Raw genomic sequence first — 12,848 nt, 5'->3', positions numbered from 1 at the left:
GTCCTCCTCCCCACCGCCCCCCGCCCTCTCCGGTGTCTGTGTTTCTCTCTCTGGTCGGAGGCGGCGGTAATGGCGGATGGTGGGTTGTGGCGCCGGCGGCGGCTGCTGTGAGGGACGATGAGTTCCTCCTCCGTGGCGAACGGGGCCAGCCTGGAAGATTGTCACTGTAACCTCTTCTGCCTGGTGAGTGCGGGGGCCGCGGCGGTGGGGGAGGGGCCGCGCCGAGTGCCCTTGGGCCGTGGGGGAGGGGGCCGGGTCGCCTCCAGATGCCCGAGTCCCCGGGCTAGGCCCCGCCGGAGTCGGCGTCCTGCGTCCGCCGGGCGGGCTGCCGCTCCCCGCGGCTCTGCTCGGGACCGCTGCCCTTTCTTTCTCCGCTCGTGGTCCGCACGCTCCTTCCCGGGTAGTCTGCTGCCAACTTGGCTCGCCTGGTGGGACGCTAACACTTCCCTCCTGGGTTTCTCGCCGCTCTCCGGTTTCCCCCCTTCTGGACCGTGTGTCCTTTTTCCACACTTTTCCGTACTTGCCTCCACTCCGCAGTGGGATCCCCAAACTCTCGTTTTCTAGTTATAAGTTACACTAACACGGGTAGTTTCCTCCTGGGCGACTTGAGATCTTTGTGTCAAAAACTGGATGCTACTTCGCAGCTTTTCTTTTTAAACTTTGGAAACACTTTGCCATTTTGACAATTTCTAGCCATCTTGCTTTTATTAGAACATTATGTTTTTGTGAGTGGAGAGACTGAGAGAGGAGGTGCTGCGGTTTTGCACTAAACGTTCTATATTTGTCTGTTTTGCTTACTTTTAAAGAATGTTTGGAGCAGACTGCCCCTTGTTTTACTGAACTGAAAAGTCTGGGGACTCTGGATATCGGGATGACTAGTGTAGGTTGGCCCAAGTCGGGTAACCTCCAACAGTTACAACTTTCGTTAAAAGTACCAACTGTTGCAAATAGCTAGTCCTGAATTTGACAGTAGCTTAGCTTCATCAGTGACTTTAAGTTGGAGTGACTTTCTTTCTCGTTTTTTTCCTGTGCTATGAGAAATATTAAGAAAGTGAATTAAGTGGGCGGAGCGTAAGTAGTTGTTGGCAAGCATAAACTGCCAGCCATGTATCAGCAGTTTCATTTTTGGCTCCTTATGCTTTCTGTCATTAAGTTAGAAAAAAGAATTATTGAGTTTCCTTTGTTGAATTTCTTTCACGGTGGTAAATGGAGGTCTTTAATGCACTTCTGCCTTACAAAGTATGTTGGTTTTCTTGACAGTGTCCATTAATCAGCGTCTCTTCAGATGTAGTAAGATGTACAGCAAGTTGAACGTTTCTGTCTTCTCCAGCTGGATCTATTTTTGGTACTTTGGTTCTCTGAAGCTAGATTAGCACAAATCTGATAGTTCTTTGGGAAGTGGTTTTTTTTTTTTTTTTAATCTTTTTGAGTCAGGGTCTCCTTGTAGTGGGGCTGGCCTGGATCTCTCTGTAGACCAGGCTGGCCTTGAATTCACAGAGACCTGCCTGCCTCTGCCTCAGGAGAGCTGGAATTAAAGGTTTAGGCCACCACGCCCAGCTGAGGGAAGTGTTTTTTTTGTTTTTTTTTTTCCTTCCCAAGAGGTGTGCTTGTGAAGAATTTAACAGGCATTTTTTTTTTTTTTCCTTTCAGGAATTGTTCAGATGTCTTTTCATTAGAGCATTGAGGCTCATGAACTTGGAGTGAGGGTCTTTAATTTTCAGTTCACCAAGGAACAAAAGTGACTGACCAGTTAGAATAGAATTTAGGGCAGAGGAACGATATACTGAGTGTGCAGTACTAAAAGTGCATGTTTAACATTAAAAAAAATTTCCACTCTTTATAGTATTTATTATAAATGTGCTATTTAGTAACATGTCCATGTTAATTTTTAAAAGCTTTTTCCCCTTACGTTCTTGGTTGTTAACACATTTGCATAGTATGTGTTTTTTGGTCATAATCTTTAGGTGTCAAGTGTGCATTGAAATTAGCTATGTTTTAATGAAATCTTGGACTTTATAGTGAATTAAAAAAAATTTTATTTTATGTGTATGCGTGTATTGCCTGCATGTAGGTAGGTGCACCCGTGATGTGCAATGCCCATGGAGGACAGAAGAGGCTGTCGCATCCCCTGGAATTGGAGTTACAAACAGTTGTTAGCTGCTATGTGGGTGCTGGGATTCGAACCCTGGTCTTCTGCAAGAGCAACCGGTGTTCTTAACCACTGAGCCATCTCTGCAGCCCCCATATAGTGAATACGTTTTTTTTTTTTGTCTTTTTGAGACAGGGTCTCCCTGTAGCCCCAGCTGTCCTAGAACTCACTATGTAGACCAGGCTGGCCTTGAACTCAGAGATCCGCCTGCCTCTCCCTCCCAAGTGCTGGGATTAAAGGCGTGTGCCACCATGCCTGATTAGTGAATACTTTTGACTTGAGTGAATGCACAATAATACAAGAGTCATGCTTTCTTTCCTTCAGGCTGACTTGACAGGAATTAAGTGGAAAAGATATGTGTGGCAGGGCCCGACTTCTGCCCCCATTCTGTTCCCGGTGACAGAAGAAGACCCCATTTTGAGCAGTTTTAGTCGCTGCCTTAAGGCAGATGTACTTGGTGTTTGGCGGCGAGATCAAAGACCTGGACGAAGAGAACTGTGGATATTTTGGTGGGGCGAAGATCCCAATTTTGCTGACCTTATTCATCATGACTTATCAGGTGAAAGCAATTTATCATTCCTAAGTGTGACTTAATAGTGTATATGTTCCCTAAAATGTCATTTGTATTACAAATTAAGGTGTTTGTATATTCTAGTGAACACAGTACTGTTTGTGTGAACCTGTAAAAATACAGCTTTAATGTTTTATTTCACTGTGGTTATTTTTTTTTACTTAAATTAGCCGTGTGTGTTCTGGGAGATATTTTAAGCTTTGAATAACTTTCTCTTCCACTACCATCTTCCTCAATTTTTCACAGGCAGTTTGCTCCTAAGGAAAGCATTTTCATTAACCTAAGAAAAATGGATCTGGGAGCATGACGTTTCTAACACAGTTATATAATATTTTGAAGCCAAGTATAACTCATCTTTGGGTCTGTTCTGCAGTTCTCTTACATGACGCCATAGGAGCGTCTAGAAATGTAACTTTATCTGGTATATGTATCAAAACACAGTTATTTTGATATTTATGATAAATTATTTTATTAACCCAGGGAGGCATACACAAATGGTTTTTGGAGTCTTACATACTGCTTCACTAAAAATAATATTGACAGAAGACAAATGCCACCTTATTTAACTTTTAAAGGAGAGTGGGTCCTTAAAATGTGACAGGTTGCACAGAAATAATTTTATTATGAGCAATTCAGTATTCTTTCTCATTTTCTTGACTTTTAGGACTAAAAGCTATGTTAGAAACTATAGCCCTTCATGAAATTACTAAAGTCATGTGTACTCTTAAAGTCAGAATAGAAATGATGAATGGTATGTTATGGGGAACCAAGTGCTTCATCAGGCTCGTGTGACAGTTAAATGGAGACTAGGTTTATTAAAAAGTTCTTAAAAGTTTTTTTCTGTGGTGTTTTGTTTTGTGTGAGATTGTAGGCATGTGTGTGCCATGGTGTGTGGTAGAGGATAGAAGACAGCTTTGGGGAGTCAGTTCTTGGCCTTCCACGCTGTTGAGGCAGGTTTCTCTCGTCTCTGTCTCTTCGCAGTGTACTTCATGCCAGCTGGCCCACTAGTTTCTGCCCATTTTCCTGCCTCTGCCTCTCATCCTGGTGTAGGAATGCTGGGATTACAGATGCACTACTGAATCTGGCTTTTTATGTGAGTTCTTGGGATCAAACTAGTATTTTTATCTTTTGAGCCATCTCCCCGACCCCTTTAGGTTATTTTTTAAAAAGCATTCTTACATGAAAGTTAGTATTCTGAGGTTTCTGTCATTGACCTATACGATCTGTTTATTTTGCAAGAAATAAAATCCAGGTGTCATGTAGCCCAGGCTGGTCTTGAATTTACTATATAGTTAAGACTGACCTTGAATTCCTGATCCTTTTCCTCTCCTCCCCCAATGCTGTAATTAAAGGGGTGCTACATCCCTTCCAGGCTCCAGTACTTTTCTAAGGCCAACATTTGTGTAGGAATGTATCACATTTGTTTAATAACCACTTTTTCCCTCTAATGAACACATTATAGTATTTTGAGAGTGGTTGCAGTTGTCTTGGGGTAAAGGTTTCCAGCTTTCTCAGGATTTCTACTGTAGTAGTAGTGTCTAGTTTTAATTATATAATTCTTTTTATTTATTTATTTTGAGGCATTGTCACGTGTAGTCCAGGCTGGTCTCCAACTTGCTGTGTATTTGCCTAGCCTTGAACTCTTGATCCTTCTGCCTCCACCTCTTAGTGCTAGGATCATAGGTGTATGCTACCACACTTGGCTTGTAATATAATTCTAAATAGTAAAAGGTTGAGTTTGTATTTATGTAAGTATACATATATGTTGTATGTGTGTATCAGAATATAAAATTCTTTAGTGGTTTTTAGCAAGTAATGCTTTTTACTTGTCATGCTAAAAGCTAAGTCTATTGCCTTTTTCTTTCATTGACATGGCTATTTTAATAGTCATTTAAAAAATTTAAGTGATTCATAAAAGTCACCTTGCTAATCAAGGCCAGCCTGGTCTCCATAGTGAGTTCCAGGCCAGCTTGGGCTACAGGGAGACCCTGTCTGAAAAAGACCAAAAAAAAGAAGTTATTTTGCTAAAATATTTGGAGAATATTTTTTTTTAGTGTGGGGTATTGAATTGATGGCCATATGTATGTTAGCTAAATGTTCTACTACAGAACCCTATCCTTCTGTTAAAACATTGATAGAGTATTTAGAAACTATTGCTAAATTGAAAAATTTTTTTTTGTCTTTGAGACAAGGTCTCCCTGTAGCCACAGCTGGGCCTGGAACTCACTATGGAGACCATGCTGGCCTCCATCTCACGGAGATCTGCCTCCCCTTGCCTCCCAAGTGCTGGGGTTAAAGGTGTTTGCCATCACGCCTGGCTAAACTGAAAGTTTTGAGCAAATATAATCAGTATTTTTAAAAATATTTAGTTTATTATTTTTATTTTATGTGTATGTGTTTATTGCTTGCATGTAGGTAAGTGCGCCCTAGCTGGAATGGTAGCGCATGCCTTTAATCCCAGCACTCAGAGGCAGAGGCAGGCAGGTATCTGGTCTACATAGTGAGTTCCAGACTAGCTGCAGCTTCAGGGAGACCCTGATTCAAAGCACCGCCCCCCCCCAAAGTATATAATATTGCATATATAATGTTGCTGGAGATGTAGATCCGAGTTGCTGCTGATTAGCATGAGTAAGAGCCTGGCTTTGAACCCTAGCACCATGAATAATTACAGAAATGCTGTAGTGCCTACTTAAGGTTCGAGTCTTCTTGATAAAGTTGGCACAGCATCAGAATTTTTGTGGGTTGGTTTTTTTTTTTTTTTTTTTTTTTTTTTTTTTTTGTTGTTGTTTTTTGTTTTTTGAGACTGACTCTTACTATATTGCCCAGGCTTCTCTGGATGGATGGATTTGACTCTATAGTGCATAGGCCAAGCTAACCTTGAGCTCAAGGCAGTCCTCCCAGTTTAGCCTCCCAAGTGTTGGTATTCCAGGTGTGTAGGACTAATATTTTGAAAATTAAAAGCCTATTAAAGTTGAATGTGAGCTGTTCCGTGTCTGTTGTTAAAAGCAATACAGTGCATGGGTATTGTTTTTCTTCTAGAATTCAGGTTATCTGAAATGTTTTCTCAGTCAAAAATGGGTTACAATTTAAAATTTTCTTTTCAACTTGTGCTTTAGCATAATTTAAAAAAAAGGGCAATATGTATACTTTGTTAGATATTGATCCTTGATATATGATGAAAGTAATTTTGCTGATTGCTATTGGCTAAAAAAAAATTATATCAAAGTGAAAGAGGTCCAAATAGTAAAAATTATATCAGAGTGAAAGTGATCCAAATAGTACAGTGAAGAGGAGCATGTGAACATGTTTGCTGTTTCAAAGCTAGTTCTGAATGAACTGTTTCAGTCTACAAAGTCAGCGATATTTATAGAATGCTTTAGCTTTTTAACCTGCCATTTACTTCAGAATGTTACTTAAATCAGACATATCTTAAAGAATAATAAGGTCTTTTCAGATAGAGTATATTTGTCTTGGCTTTTTCTTTGCTCCAGGGATACCGTCTGCCTCCCTTTTGGGGTAATTAGTGCGCCTCTGTCACTCTAGCTAACCCCTTTCTCATTTCTTCCCATCTGTGACACTCTGTTCCCTTCTTTTAAGCTCCCTAGAGAAGAGAGCAGCTGGACAGTAGGGGTGGCATCAGCTGCAGGAGGCAGTCCTGACTTCCAAGTGGAGGTGTAGCAGTGAGGAAGGGGCACCCGGAAGGACCCAGGTGGTAACTAAACAGCTAGTTAATTTAGCTGGAGCCTGCTCTTCCCAGGCAGTGTGTCTCTGTTGGAGTCAACATCTACTAGACCTTGTTACTGAAATGTTCGTGTTTTTTGGTGATATTATTCTCCTTTTGGGGGTGGAAGTAGCAGAAAGGCATTTTTTTTTTTGTAAAGATCAGAACTTTTTTTTTTTTTTTTAAACTTGTAGTGTTCAATACCAAGCACAGAATAGCCCCCTTCATCTTTTCCTTTGTCTCATCTACAACTCTTTTTTAAGAATAGCTTTATTTTGCTGGGCGTGGTGGTGCAAGCCTGTAGTCCCAGCGCTTAGGAGGCAGAGGCAGGCGGATCTCTGTGAGTTCAAGGACAGCTGGGGCTACAGGGAGACCCTGCTTCAAAAAGACCAAAAAAAAAAAAAAAAAGAATAGCTTTATTTTGGGGAGTTTTAGGTTTACATGAGTTGTGGGTTAGTGTAGAAGGTGTAGAAAGTTCCTGTGCATCCTTTTCTTAGCTTCTTTTATATATTTTATTTATTTTTTTTTTTTTTAAATATGTGTGTGAGTATATTGCCTGCTTGTATGTGAGTGTACCCGTGTTTTGCAATGCCGAGGAAGTCAGAAGAGGGTGTCGGATTCCCCTGGAACTGGAGTTGAGGACAGTCGCCACCATGTGGGTGCTGGGAATCGAACCCTGGTCCTCTGCAAGAGCAATCAGTGCTCTTAACCGCTGAGCCATCTCTCCAGCCCCAGCTTCCTTTATTTTTAACATTTACATTAGAATGATACAGTTTTCACAATCAATGAACCAATATTGTTATTATAACTAAAGTATTTGTATGCTTTATTTGGATTTTCTTTGTTTAACTGATGTCCTTTTTTAAAGTTTTAGTTTTTTGGCCTTAGGATTCTATCTGGGTTGCCACATACTTGTCATGTTGTCTTAGGCTCTTCTACACTTGTCAGTTTCTCGGGAACCCTCCCCCTTTTCTTTTTGATGATTTTGACAGTTCTAAAGAGTCTAGTCAGGTTTCACAGTACATGTTAAACTCCAGCTTTTCTGTCTATATCATATCACTTAGCACATGGTGGGTCATAGACATAGAATGTAAACTCATCTTACTGCTAATTGATGAAGATCAGTTAAATAGTAAATGAAATTTGATTATATACTTTCATTGTTCCTCATTTTGTTGCAGTAGTAATTGATAACTGTTTAGCAAAGTAATTTGCAAAGGCCTGATGGTTTTTGAATAAGAATTTGTGCCCATTGGTATTAGCTTAATGATAACATTCCAGAATTTTTGTAGCAAACCTTGTTCAGTGGTTGTGTGATAATGACAGAGATTTAAACTTGGTGGTAGGATAATCTTAACTCTAATGTTCCTGTTAAGGCTCAGTGGTAGGATTGACTGATTGTTCTACATATAGTTAGTTTACTTTAAAACAAGATTGTTTCATTTTCATCCCTATGTCTTTGAAGAACTTTCTGTGTATTTTTATTTTGTGTCCTAAAATTTGGAATTTTATTATATTACTGTTTTTAAAAAAATTTTTTTGGATTTTTTATTTTTTTAATGTGTATGCGTGTTTTGCCTTTATGCATACAAGTGCACCCATGTGTGCAATGCCCATGGAGGCCAGAAGAAGGTGTCAGATCCCCTGGAACTGGAGTTAGAGATGGTTGTTAGCCACTATGTGGGTGCTGGGAACTGAACCTGTGTCCTCTCCAAGAGGGCTAGTGTTTTTAACCAATAAACCATCTCTAGCTCCCTGGGTTTTTTGTTTTGTTTTAAATTTTATGATTTTTATTTTATGTGTATGCATGTATTGCCTGCATGTGGGTAAGTGCATCTGTGTCATGCAATGTCTACAGAGGTCAGAGGAATCCCCTCAGCTCCCTGGTTTTTTATTCTTAAAAACAAAAGCTGCTCTCTCAAGATTGTTGTTTAAAAAAAAATGAATAAAGTAAATTATGATGAGACTTTGAGAGGAAAGTGATACCTTGAAGTAAAAAGTATTTGTTCTTTTTTCATGGCTTCTGAGGTGTCTATCCTGGATTTTAGCAACATATCCAGATACTTTCATTGTACCAGGATCTCATCATAATGCATGCAGCTTAAATTAAGTGGGTCATTGTTCCAAATTTAATTTTGGATGCTTTTATTGGAGGATATTAATTATAGTGGACTTCAGCTTTAAAGAACAGGGTTAATAAATACATGAACAGTAAGCTAAGCCAAACTAAAAAAAACTTGTTTTGTACCCCAGGTATTCTGAAGAGAGTTAGAGTTAATCCATTTCTAGCTTTTGTTTTAAACTTTGTAAACTGTGGCCCATCTCTTTGTATTGGTTAGTCTTCTGAATGATTTCATTTGCTGTATTCTGCGTGCTGTCCTTTTTGAGCAAGGAAGTATTATCTTTTAGATCTCAAAGTCAAAGATAATGATGACCATATTAGGTGGTTTTTTTTTTTTTTTTGGTTTTTTGTTTGTTTGTTTGTTTGTGTTTTTTTGGTCTTTTTGAGACAGGGTCTCCCTATAGCCTGAGCTGTCCTGGAACTCACTATGTAGACCAGGTTGGCCTTGAACTCAAAGAGGTCTGCCTGTCTCTGCCTCCCAAGTGCTGGGACTACAGGCATGCATCACCACGCCCAGCTTAGGCTGTTTTAAATAAAAAATTTCCAAGTTTTGCCTATAGTGAAAGGTGTTACCAATTTAGGGCAATAAGTAATAGTTTTTAATGGGTTATGATTATTAAGACATACCGACCTAGATAATTTTTTCAGGAAATTTGTACTATTTTCTACCATTCTAATTTTTGAGTTATTAGCCTATGTTGCATTTTACTAGTTTAGCAAAATTATAGAGAAAAGATTTCCTTTCTAAAAATCAACTGATCACCATGAAAGATATTTAAAGATGTCAATTTTGAGGAAAATGTTGGGTGTGGTTGTATCAGCTCTTTCAGATTTTGAGACTGAATTTTTTTCCCCATTGATAGAAAATTATTCTGATGACCTATAACACATCCTTTGTCACCATTATAACTCATGTCCTCAGGAAAACGTAATAAGATTTAGCATTTGAACAATCGTGTTACATTCTAAAAATAATTTGTGGAGCCGGGCATGGTGGTGCACACCTGTAGTCCCAGCACTTGGGAGGCAGAGGCAGGCAGATCTCTGTGAGTTCAAGGCTGGTCTGGTCTTCACAGTGAGTTCCAGGTCAGCTGGGGCTACAGGGAGACCCTGTTTCAATAAAAGACCAAATGATAATAATTTGTAAAAAAATTTAAGAAATACTGATGATGAGTTTTAATGCTGATAGTGATGGAAAAGTACTAAAAACAGAGTTGAAGCACTCTGTTTTCTTTGGGGATAAAGATACAAGGGGAGGAAACACTTATTTAAATTAAGTATTAAGCAGACCTTTTCCCATTAAATGGCTCTGGTTAAGTTCCGGTGCCTTGGTTAAGATTGCCCTGAGTTTCCTACGCCTTCCCTTTCTTGCTGTTCTGCAGTGCTGGTGTTGGGATTCAAAGACTTTTCAGTTAGTGTAAGAGAATCATGTGTCTCAGGTAGCTTGGTTCTGTTCTTTTCACTTTCCATATCTGAGTACAGTGAGAAAGTACTTTTTTTTTGGTGTGTGTGTGTTTTGAGACAGGGTCTCCCTGTAGCCCCAGCTGTCCTGGAACTCGCTATGTAGACTAGGCTGGCCTCAAACTCAAAGATCCGCCTGCCTCTACCTCCCAAGTTCTGGGATTAAAGGCATGCGCCACCACGCCCGGCCCTTTATTAAGGTTTTTACAACATCAGGATATTAGAAACTTGGTTTGCTAGCTTCTTGTTTCAAAGTGACTCCTCCTCTCCCAACAAAGTCAAACCAAAAACTTTTAGAGTTTTCATTGAGTATTACTAGGACTTATTTTTCGTTCAAAATGAAGATAGTTGCTTGGTCACTTAACATGTTGATGAAGATGTGCTTCAGAGATTTGTAGCTTTAGGTAGATTGTGCTTTGTTTCATGTAGAACTCCCATTTGTGTTAATGAGAATTATTAGCATTTGGGGCAAGATATTCCTTCCCCTGAAAGCCCTAAGTTCCCATTGAGTTTCTGTAGCTAAAACTTAGAGCCAAGAGGCAGACATCCTTGAAAATACTGATTACTTATCTTTTAAAAAATACATGTTTATTTTTCAATGTGTGATGTGCATGTGTGCCCACAGCATGCATGTGAAGGTCAGAAGACAACTTTGGAGTTGGTTCTCTTCTTCCAACCTTTATGAAAGTTTGGACATCAGACTCGGGACTGTGAGGCTTGGCAGCAAGTGCCTTTACCTGCTGAACTTTGTTGCTGGCCCTGATTACTTTCCTAAACTACATTTAGGGTTTTTCTGTTTGTTTCACTTTTAAATCCACTTTTACGTCTCATTAGTTTAAATCAAAAGTAATTTTTTACTTTTTATTTTTTGGTCATTTGGAGACAGGGTCTTCCTGTAGCCCCAGCTGGCCTGGAACTTACTGTGTAGACCAGGCTGGGCTTGAACTCAGAGATGCACCTGCCTCTGCCTCCCTGAGTGCTGGGATTAAAGGCATGTGCCACCACACCCAGCAAGATACTGTACACTTGCTGGGAATCAAACCCAGGCCTCCCCTGTGGCAGGTGAGAATTGTGCCACTGAACCACCAATGCATAGTTTAAATAAAAATTAATTGAAATTAGTTTAAATTAATTTGAGATAAAAACTTTAATGAAGCTTTTTAGTTTTGAGGGGTATAGCATCACATGGATTCTGTGTCCAGTGGCCTTTGTAGGAAGGTTGTAATTTGTCACAAACCATGTCACTGTTCCCATGGGCCAGGATACCTTTCCCCAGATTCCTCTGGTTTCCTTGGGTTTGCTACCAGGAGTCAGGGTATTGTTTTTGGTGTTTTTTTTTTTTAAATTTCCCTTTATACACGTAAGCACATCTCTTGCCTAAATAAAATTCGGTTTCATCTCAGATGTAAACATCTTCAGTTTTAAGAAGAACTATGTGTTCTCTTTCGTTCCAGAGACCTTGCTTATAGCCAGCAAAAGTGGACTTGGCACCTTAGCCTTCTAGAAATATTTTCCTTTTAAAAGTCTCTTCTCAGCAGGCTTCTAGTGGTGCCAAGATGCTGGAAAGCCATATTTAGTTTCACTGAGTTTAGTTTTGTTGGTTCTTTGAGACAGAGTCTCCTTGTAGCCCTAGCTGGCCTAGAATTCACTATGTAGACCCTGCTACCCTAATCTCACAGAGATCCACCTGCCTCTGCCTCCTGAGTGCTTAGAATTAAATAAAGGCAAGTGCTGCCACGCCTGGCTGAGGTAACTTTTTATGGAGCTGTTTAGTTTTAAGTCAGAGGTCCTTATTAAGCTGAAAGATCGACTTTTTTTATTTCCCCTTAGCAACTCACAAATATACTTATGATCTAGATCTTTAAATAATTAAAATGAAGTCACTATGTGCCAGGTCCCTTTTCTTCTAGGCTAGTATTTTCTTTAATGAGACCTATGAACATTTAATTTTAAATGGAAGTAGTTAAATATCTCCAATATAACTGAATGTGCAGTTTTCCTACTTGATATTAGTTATTTAAAAAATTTCTTTATCCCTCAAGTATTGTCATCTTCGAAACTTTACCTTCTTTGCCGACCTTACCTTTTTGTAGAGAAACCACATTAGTTGACTTGGAAAGACTTAACAATGATTTAAAAAAGAAATACTTGAAAGAACAGCATAAAATCAACATTAACCTTTGTAATGGCAGTTTCCAGTGCAGTTAAAGTCCACTGTCATTATAGGTTTTAGTTAATGTTTATTCTGCCTACTTGTAATACATTCTGAATATAAAATCACATGTCACTCTTAATATATACCTCTGCTTTTACTCCAAGGATCATAGTAAATCTTATTTTTCTATGAATTTAGCATATATATTTACCATATATATTTTTGAAGAAGAAAGATTGGTTTTTTGGGGTTTCGTTTTTATCTGAAAATTGAGTGGAGGAGGCTGGACATGGTGGTGCACGCCTTGAATAAGAGGCAGAGGCAGGCAAATCTATGTGAGACCAAGGCCAGCCTGGTCTACATAGTGAGTACCAGACCAGCTGGGGCTACAAGAGAGATCCTGTCTCAAAATGAAAAATGAATGGGAGCCAGACTTGGTAGCCCAAGCCTATAATCTTAAAATTTTGGGGACTGAGGCAGGAAGATTATGAGTTCAAGGCCAGTTTAGGCTGCTTAGCAAGACCTTGTCTTAAAAAAAAAAAAAAAGAATGGAGATGATGTGTAAGTAAAAAAATGTTTATGGCTGGGTGTGGTGGCCAACACCTATAATTCTAGTACTCAGAACTGAGAGGCCAAAACGGGGATTACTGAAAGCTTGAGGCTGGCCCG

General features: G+C 39.6%; 1 protein-coding gene across 1 annotated transcript in view; it reads left to right on the top strand.

Annotated features, from left to right (window-relative positions):
- Positions 1-6: 6 nt before the first annotated feature.
- The window catches only part of Med13 (mediator complex subunit 13), a 98,431-nt gene continuing 85,589 nt past the window's right edge, over positions 7-12,848 (top strand). Inside the window, exons 1-2 of the mRNA XM_008842655.3 lie at positions 7-183; positions 2,474-2,708. Coding sequence (XP_008840877.1) covers positions 118-183; positions 2,474-2,708 — 301 coding nt within the window. The 5' untranslated portion in view covers positions 7-117. The remainder of the gene's footprint in view (positions 184-2,473; positions 2,709-12,848) is intronic.

This window comes from Nannospalax galili, unplaced genomic scaffold, assembly GCF_000622305.1.
Source record: "Nannospalax galili isolate Female #2095 unplaced genomic scaffold, S.galili_v1.0 scaffold879, whole genome shotgun sequence".
Taxonomy (NCBI): Eukaryota; Metazoa; Chordata; class Mammalia; order Rodentia; family Spalacidae; genus Nannospalax; species Nannospalax galili.
Note: the sequence above shows the minus strand (reverse complement) of the source record. Positions and strands in the feature narration are given on the sequence as shown.